Consider the following 16,401-nt stretch of genomic DNA (forward strand, 5'->3'; position numbering starts at 1 on the left):
TCCGCTCAAAAAAGAGATCCGTGTCTGGGAAGGATCAAATTCCTATACACCTGATCAAAGTCCTTCAGAGGAAGGCCAAACTGAGTGAAACAGCTAAAACGACTGGACACAGGAGCCTCTCCTGGAACAAGCCCTACTTCCCCCTTCTTTCCTAGTTTCACCTGCCAGCAATCGCACTTCCTTTCAACTGGAGGCCACCAGCAAGATGATCCACTGAAATACTGGGATTTCTTCACCTATTTTTGTTTTAATTCTGCTGGTTTTTAAAGCTACAGCAGCCAGAGACAGGCCCAGAGGGGCACAAGAGTTGCCCAAAATCCTGCAAAAGAAACTTAATGAAACCATCCACTTAGCAGCACTTTTTTTTTTTTTTTTTTAATGAAGTTCAGCAGCACAACCTAATCCCTTTGTGCACTGAAATGAACCACATTTCTTAAAAGAAAGACCACAAGGGGGTTGACAGAAAACTTGCTGCAGGCAGGAAAACCTGGACAGCTTACAGGAGCTGATGCAGAAGGGAACAAGTAGAACTCCTAAGCAGGTCCATTTCAGCATTTTACCTCTCTCTCTCTCTCTGCTGCATTCCCAAGCAGAGCTCTAATGGCACGGCGGGGGGATGGAGCGTTTTACAGCTTCTTCATTAGTTTCCCTTCACTGAGTGGCTGCCATAAACAAGTATGCTGGACTCGGTCAAAAGGGCTGAAGTTTCCTCTCCTTCAGATGAAAAGAAACTAAAGGCCCAGTCACAAGGGCCCCAGCTGAATAAATCAGGAGAAAATGCTGCCTATGTAGTTTCTGGGGAAATCTCCATGTCTGTGGCAAGCACAACCACCACACAAAGCAAAATCCCAAAACTAGATGTTAAAGATCAAAGCATGGGCCTACCGAGGCCACGCATCCCTGCTTCCACTTAAAGGGCACCTCCAGCAGTTAGGCAAACGCGGTCCACCAGCCTCCGGGCCTGTCAAAACTTTCTCTGCAGACACCCAGGCTTTGGACAAGGCATTAACTTGCAGAACTGCTTAGCAAGAGAGCTTCCAGGGGTTGGAAATCCGAGCTTCCAAGACAAATTTTTAGGGGGTGGGGAGGACCGAGACCAGTAGACCCCTGCCTCAATCAGGCTGGAAGCCCAGGGGCTGGGGGTGGGAGGCGGCCTCGCCACCAAACCTGCACGCTCACCGACCCCGCCCGATGCTCACCCACTGCCCCCCACCCCGACACCCAAGGAACCAAGGTGATTCACAACCTCCGCTGCCACGCGACTGATCGGAGGCTGAAGGAGACAAAAGGGGGCGAGGGACCCCGGCGGGCACGCGGAGGTCCGAGCCTCTCCAGGAACGGGTGGCTTCTCCCGCCCCGGCTCCTCCTCCTCCTCCTTCCCGCACTCCCCGCCGCGTTTGGTCTCCGAAGCGGCGCCTGGCCTCGCCTCCTTCTAGCGGAGGCCAGATAACAGGGCTCATAATGTAACTAGTGCTGTGAAGGCGCCGTCCCAGGTGGGAGAGGGCTCGGAGGCTCATCTCAACTCTAGAAACGGGCCGGCTTCGGCCCACGGCCGCTCCGGCCCGGCCCCAGCGCGGGTGGGCGCCACCCCGCCCGCCGCCCCACCTGCCGCCGGCCCCGGCTCCAGCCTGTCCCCGGCCCGGGCCGCTCGCCCGCCCGCCCGCCGCCGCACCTTTGTAGCGCTCCAGCACATCCTCGTACGCCTGCACGAACTCCTTCTCCTGGTTGCGGTTGGCCGGCTGCTGACCCGGCACGTAGCCGGCCATGGCCGCCCGCGCCGCGCTATTCCCGGGGCCCCGGCGGGCGCCGCTTCCAGGCCGGCGCGCTGAGGCGGCAGCCCCAGCCTCGACCCCTTTGTGCGGCCCGAGGGCGACGGTGGTGGCGGTGCCCCCGGCTCTCGGTCCTCCGCTCCGCGCCCGCCTCGTCCGGCCTGCCGCTCGCGCTCGGCTCCTCAGCCCGCTCGCGCTCCGCCGCCGGTCCCGCTGGCGTTTCCGCCTCCCCACCCCTCGGCTCCGCTCCTCCCCCAGCCCGCCCCGCCGCCGGCGGTGGCGGCGGCTCCTCCCGTCAGGAGCGCCAGGCCCGGCCCGCTCCCCGCCCCTCTCCCCGCCGCCTCCTCGGGCCCCGAGCGGCGGCCCCCCCGACCCCCTCCACCCCCACCCCCACCCCCACCCCCACCCCCGGGGTCTGTGGACCCCCGCGCGGCCGGGACGCGGAGGGGCCGGAGTGGGGGGGCGGGAGGCCGGCCCCCGCGGGGGCGTTCCGCCCGAGCCCCGCCGGGTGGGAGGCTCCCGGCGCGTCGGGATGAAAGGCCCGGCCGGCCGCCGCGGCGGGGAGAGCCCCGGGGCCCACTCGGCGGGGCGGGCGGGCGGGCTGCCCCACTCGGGGCGGACCCACACCCGGAGCCGGGACAAAGGAGGGAGCCCCCTGGCTGGAGAGAAGCCGAGCTGGGCCTGTGCCGCGGCTGGAGAAGGACCCAGGGACGCTGAAGGTTAGGGAGCGAGCCAAAGACCTAGATAGGTCGCAGGGCCAGACACGGTCAGGAGGAAGCCGGGGCAAGATCCAGACGGGCTGCCGGGCGAGGCCAAGGGAACACTCAGACCACAAAGAATCCCAGGAACAAAGGGTTTTCCAGAAACGGAAGAAACTGAATCCCAGCACCATGAAATAAACCAGGCCAAGAACGAGGAGCCAGAGCCTGAGAAATGACAACTGAGGGAAGGAAAACAGGATCTGACTGAACCGCGGGGTGAATAAGAGGAGAGAGGGGAGATAACACATCTACAGGGAAACGATGCAACAGGAATATTATTACACTGTGACGGCCATAGGAACAGAGGCTTAGATCAAAAGGGAGAAATGTGGGAACCTGAGGCTGAACAAAGTCTGCTATGCAACAAAAGGATTCTGGAGCCTAACTGCTCACAGAAGAAAAAGGCAAGCCACTAACTCTCTGTCATCAGGGAAAGGGGAAAGAATGAAGAAAGAGTGCTGGGGAATGCGGGTAGAAATATACTGAGGACCATTTTGAGGAGGGCATTCCCAACATCCTCTGATCCTCCATTCAGGCCAGTATTCATGGACTGCACTGAGGCAAGAGCAGTGAGGAACTCAGGTAAATCCAGGTGATTTTTTTGCCCACATCCACACCTATCTAGCCATTATCCTTCCCAGCCTCCGCAAGTCTGTTAATTTTGGGGGTTTAGGGGGAGAGCAGCGGGAAGCAGGTGGAAATGTGGTCGTAAGTTAAAAATTAGGCTCACTGATCTCATAATAACAGCGCACTAGCAAGTCAAAAAAGAATTCATGTGACACTAAGCTGCCAAATTTGTGACTTGGGCTTCCATTTCGGTTCCCATTCTCCAGATTTTTAAGAGAAGCTTCTCACCCCCGGGCAAGGCCTGCATCTCTGTACGCTATGAGTAGTGCCAAGTATTTGATCAGTGCTCAGGAAGCACATTAATAACAAGAAGAGATGATGCTTTTCACTAATAGGTGCTTGATGGTGGTTTCCACATCATACCATGATCAGAAATTGTGTGAGCAAGTCATTAATCACTTCTTTTTCCATCAAATTTTGCTGACCTGCCCAACTTCTAGGCATAGAGATCATACAGGGAAGGGCCTGAAAGAGGACAGACAGGGAGGCGCCTTGGACAAATGCTTGTTTCCTTCCAGTTTAGTCCTCTGTGCTCAGAAAAAGCTAGTTCACAGTTTGGCATCAACTGCTAATGAGCTCAGTTTAAGAAAAGGAAGAGAAGCTTGAGGTTTATTCTTTTTAAAATAAAAGGCTCTCAGTAGAAAATGCAGGATGCAGAAGTCGGTGATTGATGGCATAAGCATATTTTTCGTAAACAGCGGAGAATATAGAAATGCTAACTCTGAGGATCTTGACTTTATTCATGCTGAGTCATCTGCATTTCCTATATTATTTCATAGCAGAGGAGCTAGGAAAGCCCAGACACAAACATTCAGACACACACACCTCCTCCCTCGCCCCCAAACAGCATCTGCCTCCTCATTTTCAGCACAGTAAATTGGAAAGTTGCTCCATCCCTTCCTTGGGCTGCTACGTGCACCACTTAGCGAGCAGGTTGCTCAAGAATTGCCAAAGGTGAGGAAAGACAAGTGCAGGAAGGGAATGAGAATCTGTTCTGGGAACCAGGCTTTGTTGGAGGCTTCAGGGGTGATCTGAGGGAGAGGGCAAGGGGTTGAGATGCCATTAAGAAGCATGGTAATTAAGGAAGAAAGTTCTGGTTTGGGTTGTGGCTAGAAGGGCTTCTTGACACGATTTGCATTTAAATGCTCCCAAGAGATTTTGAAGTAATGCATTCTTCTAATGAATGGAAAAGGGGAAGTCCACATGTTTGGCTGATGTTCCCGTTTTATACAGAGAAAATTTTACAAGGATAGAGGAACAAAGCGGCTGCTGGGGGGGTGGGGAGTGATGGGAAGAATGAAGCCTAGGCAGGGGAGTTTTTAGTTTTTTCCAAGCAACCGTCTAAATTTATAGCCAGACCACACAATTGGGACAGCTCTGAGGCTCTCTCCTTTTGGTCTATGATTTTCCTTTGCTCCAATAGTGAGACTGCTCTTGCATTTCCAAAGAGGCTGCCATGGGAAAGCTGAAGGAGACAAGGTGTACTCCGAAGGGCATCTAGTGGTGGGAAGGTGTAATGCAAGTAAATAAAGCCCTATTTTCTCTGAGTATCCTCCTCTTCTTAAAAGCCTCACCAGGTGCCTCTCTCCCTAAGGCTCAACTTCTTTCACCACCTCCTATGGGCTCTCTCTCCTCAAGGCCTCCCCACCTGCTTTTCTCCCAGGCCAGAACCCTCCACTGCTCTCCCGTTTTATCCTGGCTCACTCCTGCTCAAGCCTCTGCTGAAAATCCCACAGGGAAGCCAGCGTTCATCTCTCGGATTAGTAGGCCCTCCTGCCTCTCTACTCCCTTTGGGTAATAACCATCACACTGAAGTTACAGGTTCAGTGTCTTCCTTCCTTACTAAGTCACTAGCTCCCTGAGGGCTGTTGTTTGTGTGTCTTGTTCACCACAGGGTCCTTAGCATTTAGCAAATGACCTGGCCCAGAGGGTACTGATTAAATATTTGTTTTAACTTTTGATTAAATGCATGAATGACTGAACCAGATGATCCTAAAATACTCAGCTGCCTGTGGCTTCTGACTCCATAGAAGGCAAGGGTATTTAAGAAAGTATGCTTCTCTCACAGCTTCCCTTATCTCTGCCCGGCATTCAAAGTCCTCCATATTTTGACATCTACCTTCCTTTACAGTCTGATTTCCCTTATCCCTAACAATCAAACTCAGAACCTTCGCCTGGAATGTCCTCCATCCCCAATTCCATCTAATGATCCCCTGCACATCTTGTAAAAGCTCACCTGAAAACGACCTGAGGTTATTTTTTAGTCAATTCAGATAGAAGAGGCTCTTCTCAAAAATCCCAAGCACAAACCCATTCTTTCCCCATTCCTGGGGCAACCACATACACTGTGCATGCAATCTGTCTACATCACTGCCTCCTAGCGCCCTGGTTCACAGGTTCTTTGAGGCAGAAGAATTGATTTCACTTTCTTCATCATACGGCCGAACACAACGCTTTGCACCTAGTGGGTGCTCAGTAAATATTTGCTGAAGGCATGGGTGCCTTGCTGAAAACACACAGAGGTGGGGCTGTGAACTAGATCTGCGATTCAAGACAACGAAGTCCAATTCAGTGTCCACTCAGTGGCCGAGAGCTGAGGGCAGGTCGTGCACAGAGAGGAAATAGGGAAGTGCAAATCATTTCTCCTGCTGGTGCTCCTCCAGCCTTTGGAAGGCTTACTCCTAGCACTTCTTCAGTTTGGCTCATGCTGCATTATTTTATATGTGTTAACTGCTGCTTTATAAATAAATTACTTGCTAGTAGGGAGGGTGTGTGTGTGTGTGTTTTCTCTGGTCCTCTTTGCAAAGGTACACTGTCTCCTGTGCTCTAACAGTAGCCGGAGCCAGCCAACCAGACAGACAGACACTAAAGAGGCTATCCATTGGCCAACTCTTGGAAGAAAATCTAGTTCTAGGCTTAGAAGACCTACCTCCAGGCCCAGCCCCACCATCCTTTTAGACATCAGCTTTAGCTAGTCCCAGCCAAAGCTCCTTTTCAGCCCAGCCCCTGGAAACCCTTGCTAAACTTTGCCTAAAGTTCCCAAATCTGCTTCTGGGGTAGGAATTTGCCCACCATCATGCTGCCCTCTTCCTTTCAGAAAGTACAACACCACTAATTTATGAGGCCTGAATGGTGCCAGCCACCCAGAAAGACAAGATCCCAGCCACCCAGCAGCCCATCACCCTGTCACCATAGCAACCCTCAAAATGGTTACTCAGCCATCTGGGTTACCATAGCAACTGGCCAAGTCTCTCCACCTCAGCCTCTCCCTGGGCCTTCTCCTCTGGCTTATCAGAACCAATGCCAAAGACTCTTCAATCCTTACTGGGGGAAATGAGCAGAAGCTGGACCCCTGATAGGCAGTTGTCTCAAAGGGGCGTGGAATAACTTGCCCACCCCAGGCTTCCTGAGGCTGTTTGGAGATAATGGGTGTTAAGACATTCCGTGAACCTTGAAGTGGCACACAGATGTTAGCTATTATTAAACTACTGTTCCTTGTAATGGGGGAGGCAGTGGGTTAGCCTAGGCAGAGCTAGTGCCATTCCCAGCTTGGTCCCTCACTGGCTGGGAGACCTTGAGCAAGTTACCCAACTCTCTGGGTTTGTTTCCTCAATTGCAGCACGTCTGCCTCCTCAAGTTATTTCAAGGATTAGGTCAAACAAAGCATAGAAGAACCTAAGCACAAAGCTTAGCACTTAAAACATATCAGTAGAAGCTGGAAAAGGTACTGGCCCCTCTCCAATCTCCTAGTCTCTGTGAATATGTTTTATTTTCTCTTTTTAAGGAATCTAGGCTGACATGAGCTCCGTGTGCTCAACCACACCCAATCTCCCTTCCTGCTCTGGGTCAGGGGAGGGCCTCATCCGGCGGGGTGGGGGGCCTCTGAAGTTCCTACCAAACAGGGCCACAGGCAGTCTGGACCCCTTGGGGAATTGGGAGGCTCCCCAAATTAGGGGGTGTGGCTTGTAACCTACAAAGCTCCCCTCCACTTGAAACATCTCCCCAGCTTATACTACCTCAGGCTTTAGAGAGCAGTGGCTACTCCTGCGGAAGGTCAGAGTCACATGGAACAATTCAGCAGTGACAGCATAGACCTGGGGCTGAATTACATATATTCGCACAAGAACAGAATTCCTTCCCTCTAGGGCTTCCCGAGTAGCTCAGTGGGTAAAGAACCTGCCTGCAATGCAGGAGACACCAGAGATATAGGTTCAGTTCCTGAGCTGGAAAGATCCCCTGGAGGAGGGCACGGCAACCCACTCCAGTATCCTTGCCTGGAGAATCCCACGGACAGAGGAGCCTGGCAGGCCACAGTCCATTAGGTAGCAAAGAGTCGGACAGGACTGAAGCGACTGAACACAAGACAGCACGTGGTTTTAAAAGATTTCACTCCTTTTGCATCTCAACTTCAGTCTCTCAAGACCAAACCCTCAAAAATCTATTTTGGGGGTACTTTCCTCAAGTACATTGGCCGGATGCTGATTCAAACCCAGGGTCTGCGGATTTGAAGTATTTTAGGCAAATCAGACAGACACCACCCTCAGAAATCAAGATTTCAGACACAGAACCAGGTGCGCTCCAGCCTAGCTCTGTGTGTCCAAGGAGCAGGGCATGAACCTCAAGCCGGGATGAACTGAGGATCAGACGTGCGACATCGACACACCCCTGGGCCAGGAGTCAAAAATCCCACCTCGCACGTCTGTGAAATGGTTCCGTGGAACTTGGCCAGACTTCAGACAGAACTACTGAGCAAATAAACTGATATACTTCCCATGGGGGGAAAGGCAATGGAATAGTTAAGAAGTGTGGGAGGTGTTATCGTCTAGTCACGAAGTTGTGTCCAACTCTTTTGCCACTCCATGGACTGCAGCTCCTCTGTCCATGGGATTTCCCAGGCAAGAAATACTGGAGTGGATTGCCATTTCCTACATCAGGGGATCTCCCCACCCCAGGGATCAAACCCATGGCTCCTGCATTGGCAGGCAGAGTCTTTACCACTGAGCCATCAGGGAAACCTGTGGGAGCTGAAAGTATGTGATTTCTGGAATTTACATCTATGTAACTGGGGGAGCAGAACTGGGAAATGTTATGAACGGAGATTGGCCATGAATTGATAATTCTTGAATCTGGGTGATAGGAGGTTATTGTATTCTCATAGCTTTATAGTGTATGTTTGAAGTGTTCTGCAGAAGGCAGGGGATTTGGAGTTAGGCCAACCTGAGCGCCAGCAATGAGCATCTCCAAAGGGCACGTGTCCATGTTGTGTTTCAGGGATGCTGTGCAGGCTCAGTACTGCCTCCCAGGTCCACTATCAGCCAACTATATGAGCTCAACCAAGTTCCTCAACTTTCCTCTTCTGTAAAAAGGGAGAATAGCAACAACTTTCCAAGGTTCCATAAGGATTAAACAATACATGTTCATGCCTGGCACACATTTCGGACTCAAAACACAGTAGCTTTTCCAACTACTGTTTACTAGGGGATCCCAGCTGGCATCAGCTCTCAGGAGCTCCTGGACTGAGTCCAGAGCTCAACTCCCCAAACCACCCTCTGGATTCTTTCATCCTAATTCCCATCACCTGTTCTCTCTTCACCTCCCTTCCATCCTTTCTACTGAGGCCAAAGAAAGGAGAGCAAGAACAGAAACAAGCAACAGGGATATGCCCTCCCTCTTTAGGTTGTCCTGACAAATTCCTATGTCTTTTCCAAGTCGCAGATCAAATGCCATCATTGCTTTAAGCTAGGAGGCAGGGCAGAAGTAGAAGGAAGCCCTTCCCTCTCAGAACATCCTCACAATTCTGGGCTTGCAATGTGCACAGTTCACACTGCATCCTAGCTGCCTTCACAGGCTGGAGCTGGGTTCTAAAGCCCACTCTGAGTCTAGCACACAGCAGTCCTGGGTGTCGGTGTGTGCTTTCAGACATGTCCAGCCCTTTGTGACCCACTGGACTGTAGCCCACCAGGCTCCTCTGTCCATGGGATTCTCCAGGCAAGAATACTGGAGTGGGTTGCCATGCCCTCCTCCAGGGATCTCCCCTACTGCAGAAGTGAACCCATATCTCTTATGTCTCCTGCATCGGCAGGCAGGTTCTTCACCACGAGCACCACCTAGGAAGCCCACACAGCAGCACTAGGAATATGGTTAAATGAACAATGAATGGGCAAAGGGATGAATCAAGAAATCATAAATTAGCGCACAGGTGCATGAATGAATGATATTAATGAGAACGCCCGCGTTCTAACCGTGAGAAAGTGAGGCTCCGCGAAGTTAGTAACTACTCAGGGTCACTCACCTGATGGAATGACAGACCCGGGACGCCAGCCAACTCCCAAAGCCGTTCCCTGGAGTGAATGAATGGAAATTTAGGAAAAGAGGAAAGGAAGGAATGAGAAGGGAAGAGGATGCCTAGAGATACACCCACTGAGGTTCCAGGTGGAATCCTCCCCTTGACCCAAAGGCAAAAGCCTGGTGCCGTCTGGGGTAGGGGTGGGACACAGCTGAGGAGAGAAATGTCAGCCCATAATCCCTCCTCAGGTTACAGGGCCTTCCAGACCATCTCTGCAGCAACATCCTAAGTCTGGGCGGAGATTACAGCCAGGAGTACCGGCTCTGCTCCTGCAGGGAAGCCAAGGCACAGCCAGGAAGCTGGCCAGCTTCTACCTGACAGGTGGCAACAGGCAGCCCCAGGGCCAAATCACAGCAGGTCCTAGCCACAGCAACTGGCCAGGCTCAAGATAGCACGATGGTGATGATGGGTTCTTAACATTCACACCCAGGTGTGTTCACAGACCTTTCCCCCGGGGAAGGACCACTGGAATAAAAGACAAGTGCAGCCCCTGACCCTGCTGTACTGTCAGATCCTCTGGAGGCATCAAAACCCCTGGGCGTGAGAAATGGCAGCCTTTCACAGCCCCCCACGTTAACCGATCCTTCCTTCGCATTCCTAACCTTGGTTCAAGGCTGCTCCCAGAATAGAAAGGGTGTGAGTCAGACTGCCACTCCAAACCTGTCTCTGTGTCACCTGGGAAGTCACGCAAAAAGCATGATGGGAATTCAGCAACATAAAGATGGCACCTCACAATGTGACAACCACCTTCCCTGACCAGCTGGGGGGTCCCACAAGGACCCTGAGCCTCAGAGAAAGGACAGCTTGTCTGTCTTTTCTGCTGCTTCCACAGAATTCTGCCCACATGGTCGCTTTCCATCCCTGCAGCTAATGTGACCCAGATTCACTGTCAAAGAGCTGGAGCCGAGCCGGTGGTGTGTAGCTACAATTCATTCTGCCCCACTTTCAGGGACTCTCTCCTGTTCATCCCTCCTGCTACTGAAACAGAGCTCCAGGACAGGGCCTGGGACTCTTCGGATACTGCCAGAAAGGAGGAGGAGGCTCCTTGGGCTCGGGAGGAGGGATTCCCGATGGAATTTTTAGGCATCCGTTCTCCCTGCCCCCGCATCCCATTCTTCGCATCATGGCTTGGCCAGAAACACAGACACACACACACGCACACACACTTCCATCTGCTCTTTGACAAAGCCCTGGAGTGAACAAAAAAAGGTACAAGACTAAGAGAACTGGGGCCTCTTCCTTGCTCACCTAGGAACCTGCTGGCCTCCTGGACTCCCTCCCCAATGTATCCTCTAGTTGTCCAGGGAGAAACAAGGAATAACATGCCAGGTGCAGTATCAGACATGTTAACCCATATTTGTCTGGCATGTTTTACTCTCATCCAATGATCATTCGAATCAGATGTCATCACCTCCCTTGTACAGATAAGGAAATCGAAGCCCAAAGAAATAAAATCATTTACTCGGGTTTTCTGACTCCAGATTCACTTGTCTCCACAGTGCCCGGCTCACAGCTGGGGCTAAACCCACTTTTTTAACCGAATGAATGAATGACCAAGCCAACAGGAACCTTCTGAGAGCTTCCATCCTGGAGGAGAGGCACACGGGCACAGAGAAGCAAGCTTCTTGCCCTGACCAGGCAACAGCTCTCAAGGCTGTCTCCCCAGGGGTGAGCCCTTGAATCACTCCAGTAGCGGAGCTTAGGCTCAAAAGCAGGAGAAACCCCAGCATCAAGCTGCACTTCACAGCCCTCATAGAGCTGTTAGCTTCCAGAGCCCACATTCTCAGAGTGAGATCTTGGGGCAAAACCAGGAAGGGTGAGATGGGCCTCCTGACTACAGTGAGCTCTAGATCTGGTGAGGGAAACACACCTGGAAACAATGAGCTTTAACAGAAGGCCAGTTGAAACAAGGCTAGAGACACAATCGCTGTCTGACTGGTGGAGAAATCAGGGAAGGCTTCTTGGGGGAGACCACCTTGGAACAGTGCTGGGGATGATGACTTCACGAGCACCTGCTGAAGGGCTCCCAAGAACAAATCCTACAGATGCTTTCTACTGGTTCATGGGAGGCCATGCCTCAGCCCTGAGTCCCTGTGCTCCTCTCTTTCACAATACATGTGTGCATGCCCAGGTGCTCCTTCATGTCCAATTCTTCACAACCCCATGGACTGTAGCCCTCCAGGATCCTCTGACCATAGAATTTCCCAGGCAACAATACTGGAGTGGGTTTCCATTTCCTACTTCAGAGGATCTTCCCGATCCAGGGATGGAATCCCCACCTCTTGTGTTTTCTACAGTGGCAGGCAATTCTCTTCCACTGTGCCACCTAGGAAGCCCTATTTCACAACACATACAGGAAAGTAATTATTTTTTCCCTTCTGGCCTCTGAACTAGTTCCATGAAGAAGTGATTCCATTTTCAGTCATCTTTAAGTATCAATGCCGAGAACAGGGAGAGTCCTGAATATATGACATTACATGGTTGAATTCCTGATTGGTAGGTAGATGAGGAATCCCTCCTGCCCCCAGCCCAGCCCCTAGCCCAAACAGGGTCCCTTCTATCAGACACTTTACTGCCATCTGCAGGAAACTTGCCACAATAAAATACAAATTTATAATGACAAAAGCTGAATGGCGCCCCCTAGAGTCGAGCGGTGTCCAGCCATGTGACTAGGGTCCTGCACTGGTTTTTCTCCCCCAGGCTTCACAAGCCCCAAGGGATACAACCTTCTCTCCTCTGCCCTCTTCTAGCCTGTGGGGTTGGGCTCCTTGACCAAGTATCCTCCCCAGATCCCCCCTTCCATGTGGCCCTGCCCACCCTTCACCAGTGAATAAGGGTATTTCTATTGCTGTTCAATAACAGAGAGCTAAAGGCTCCCAAGAGGCAAACTCCGCTAAATCTTTGTCTCTGCTTTTTTCTATAGCTCAGGATTGTGAAGCCTCTCCCAGAGGTGACCAGAATGACTCTCTGGTGGGTCTGGAGGCCCAGTCAGCTATTTAGATTGTAGCCAGCAGAAAAATCCAGCTGGCCTGGCTGTCAGGTGTTGCCTAAGGGAATGGAAACAGCGATGTACCTGGAGTTAGAAGACCTGGGTCTACTGTTCCTATGTGACTCCAAGTAAGTCCCTTAAATCCTCTGGACCTCAGATTCTAATACGTGTCCCGCCTAACATGCTGTTATCATGAAATCTCTATGATCAACAGAAACAAGGTTTTCTCGTTAACGACTAATGTTCCACTTTGGTGTGGCTGGGCTTAAGGAGTTGAGAATAGGGCTAGAAAGAAGAGAGAAGAAAAAAAACATGGAGGGAAAGGATGAGGATGGGGAGAATCGGTTATAGCGTGTGTGGGGCCCCTAGAACCTGTTCTGATTTTGTAGACTTGAGATCAGCAGTTTTCTCAGCCCGACATGCCTCTCCATCTGACATGTGTCATCAGCAGGGGTCCCCCATTCACCTCTCCAGCGTGAGGGAGGCCCTGAGACCCATGCAGCACACGGAGTAGGCCAGGCACTGGGGCAGTCTGTGTATTTGGTGAGACTGACTCAGACACCCCTACTTCACTTCAGAACCCAGGCCCACAGGGAGGAGAAAATTACACAGGCCTCAGCTGACTTCCAGGATAAGACTGACTTCATTTCCTCCCTGAATGTAAGTTCTAACATCAGAGAGCTTCAGAGCACACAGGGTCTCCCAAACGTGCCCTTCCCACCCTCGCAGGAAGCAGTTGCCGGAGAAGGAAGGCTGCCTTCTTAATTACTCTGGTAGAACCCCCACCATGCTCTGAAATCACAGGAAGATTTCAGCCGGGGCCCTGAAGTAGCAGTCCCGCCTCTCCTCCGCTGCCTCTCCCCTCTCCTGCTAACGAAACACGCCCAACTGCAGCACACAAGTTATTTTTAACCATGGCAGTCTCCCCGTTTTCAGCCTCACTGGCCCAGCCTCCTCCCCAAGACAGTCACGTGGTAATGTCAGGATGTAAAGAAGATCAGTCCTGGTGCCCGAAACAGCAGAGGGCCTGCCTGTCCCATGGTTCAGCGGACCCAGCAGCACCCTCACGGATTGAGCCCCCTTGAGTCCATTTCTGTTCTAGACTCGGAATGCTAAACAGCAGGCAAATCATCCCTTGGGGCTCTTCAGAGAAGCCTGGGACGGGAATTCATCACAAAGGAATCTATAAGTACAGTCATCCCTCAGTGTGTGCAAGGGATTGGCTCCAGAACCCCAGGAGGTACCAAAATCCACAGATGCCCGAGTCCCTTATAGATCAGTAGATATGATACAGTTGACCCTCCATATCCGCAGGCTCCACATCTGTGCACATGGGTGATAGAGCATGGGGCTAGAGGGTGTGAGGAAGGGAGAAAAAGGCCTCTGCCCTGCTGCCTTCAGAAGAATGAGGGGTTTGACTGTTTAGAGGCCCCTCGATGAGGGCCCTTCAAGGCTGGAAACAAATAAACCCCTCCTACATCACAGGGACAGCTCTGAAACTTCACTGACTGACGCCATTGTCCCAGAGGTCTTGAGAAGGACCAAAGAGTCCTTCCTCCAAGGGCTTCCTACTACCCACAGTGAAAGTCACTCGGTCGTGTCTGACTCTGCGACCCCATGGACTGTACAGTCCATGGAATACTCCAGGCCAGAATACTGGAGTGGGTAGCCTTTCCCTTCTCCAGGAGATCTTCTCAACCCAGGGATCAAACCCAGGTCTCCCGCACTGCAGGTGGATTCTTTACCAGCTGAGCCACAAAGGAAGCCCACAAAAGGGGTTCAAACTCTCCAGCTTGTCTTCCAGGTCTCCTCCCTTGAGGCTCAACCCCTCTCAAATCCCTTCCTGATTACTTGAGCCCACATAGCCTCCCCCTGTCGAGCTTTCCATTACAACCCACTGCCTGTTCCTGGATCACAATCTGTCACATATTATCCTCTCAACACTCCTTGCCTTCATTCATTCATTCAATACTGGTTGATCTCCAATATGCACAAGGCCCTGTGCAAGGAGCTGGGGGTAAAACCATCAGCAAAAAAAAAAATAATAATAATCAATGAGACAAGGTCTGGAATTGTTCACAGTCCTAAGGGAGTGATGGGCACCCCATGGGATAACTGCTCTACTGTACCAGGGAACACAGAGGAGAGAAAAGCATGAATACAAGAGCGGAGGAGGGAGCTCTGGATACCTCTGGGGCAACAGGGACAGAGGAGGCAGCACTTACGAGAGGAGGGGGGCTTCCACCACCTCGCAGAGAAGAAAGTTCAGGCATGGAGGTCTGATATGTGGGGGTCAAGGAACAGCTCCATGTGGCAGGGTGCCTGGGAGTAGGGGTAATTTTGATGGGTGTCTGATATAGCCTTTATCCCACAGGGATGAACAGCCAAAGAAGGTTGGTAAGCAGCTGAAGAACAGAATCGGGTTTGATTTTTGAACAAAATACTCTGCCAGTCATGTGGAGGAAGTGGGGCAGGACTGGAAGGAGGAGAACTATCAGATGGTGTTTGGTGGTACAGGTAGAGATGATAAAGTGGAGGCGGGCAGGGTGCATTGTTTGAGGGACGCAAAAGAGGGAGCAGGACAGGCCTTGGTGATGGATTGAAAGTGAGTGATGTCACTGAATTTGCTGCAGTTTGTCTGTCTTTCTATCTGCACTCTGGCACCAACGCCTCCTGAAAGGCTGAGCACAACCCACGGAGGCAGCTCCGGATCCAGCCTTTGGTGGAAGCAGCAGAGAGAGCGCTTCCCCTTTACTGAGCCAAGAACCATGCTAAGAGCTTTATATACATTTTCTCCTCTAATCTTCACAAGAGCCCTGCACAGGAAGCATCCTCAAGAGGAGAAAAGTGAGGCTCTGGCAGGGGTGAGAGACTTGCCCAGATCACACAGCTGTTTGGAGGCGGGGCCACAGTCCAGCACCTCCCCTCTCTGACTCCAACATCTGGGCAGGTGACCACTGCCCTGGCAACAGTTCTGCTGCTCAGCAAAGGGGCAGCAGCCCCAGCTTTCACTCTGCAGAAAGGGTAAACAGGAACCACATATTTAGAAGGCAATGTGAGTGAAACTGCCTTCTCCAAGGACTTTTTTCCAAGGAAATAACTCAATGAAGTTAAGTGTTTTGATTTACAAAGATGTTCACTGCAGCATTGTCTATCGTGGCCCCCCTCAAAAGAAAAATGAGTAGGATTTTAAAAATCGTGAAATATTACACAGGCTTTAAAAATGGTAATATAAAGCCTGAGATGTCATGTGGAAAATCTTTTTGATGTAGGAGTGAGTAGAAAAAAATCAGATTCACAATGGTGCATGAGCCATGAAGGCAAGCAACTACATGGAAATACAAGTGCATGGGGACCAAGGCAGAGAAGAAGATGAAAAAGGAAAACGGGTCTCATGTTCGCACACGGGGATTAGGAGTGGCGGACTTCCCTCTTTCAAATTTTTCTTTAATGTCTTTTCATCATCTTTCCAGTAGTAATAACTCCAAACTGGACTCCAGCTGGCTTGTCGGAGAGCCCAGGGGAGGGCCCCTCCACCACCGCACCCCCAGCCAGGACACCCACAGCACCCAGCTCAGTCCAGGCCTCTCTTACCGGCGACTCTGACCACAGCACGCTCCGCAGGGTCCAGCACCGAGTCCTGGCTTTTCCGCTTTTTCTGCTCATGCAGTGGCAGGTTCCAGGGTAAGGTATCCCCTGGGGGACAGGGAGACAGGCTCCCTGACCGCTCACTCCTGTAAGACCGCTCACTTCGACATGACCGCTCGCTCCGGCATGACCGCTCACTGAGTGTTTCTTCATCTGAAGAAGACATGGCCCAGGCCGGGGCTGCAGCTGGAGGGCCTGCAGCCCCTGGAGATATGATCTGTAGGGGAGAGGAGTGCACGTGAACAGACCGAAGGGGTTGCA

The 16,401-nt window shown here is 51.9% G+C and overlaps 1 protein-coding gene across 10 annotated transcripts in view; it reads right to left on the bottom strand.

Annotated features, from left to right (window-relative positions):
* MACF1 (microtubule actin crosslinking factor 1) overlaps positions 1-16,343 on the bottom strand; it is a 336,445-nt gene extending 320,102 nt beyond the window's left edge. For 4 of the 10 annotated variants that reach the window (XM_040231598.1, XM_040231597.1, XM_040231595.1 and 1 more), the window contains exon 1: positions 16,087-16,306. In XM_040231598.1, coding sequence (XP_040087532.1) covers positions 16,087-16,306 — 220 coding nt within the window. Of the gene's footprint in view, positions 1-1,672; positions 4,055-16,086 lie in introns of those variants that run through there. The other 6 variants (XM_040231602.1, XM_040231593.1, XM_040231599.1 and 3 more) reach the window with 4 other exon arrangements.
* Between the last annotated feature and the right edge of the window lie 58 nt (positions 16,344-16,401).

The sequence above is a fragment of the Oryx dammah genome, unplaced genomic scaffold (assembly GCF_014754425.2).
Source record: "Oryx dammah isolate SB20612 unplaced genomic scaffold, SCBI_Odam_1.1 HiC_scaffold_28, whole genome shotgun sequence".
NCBI classification, from domain to species: domain Eukaryota; kingdom Metazoa; phylum Chordata; class Mammalia; order Artiodactyla; family Bovidae; genus Oryx; species Oryx dammah.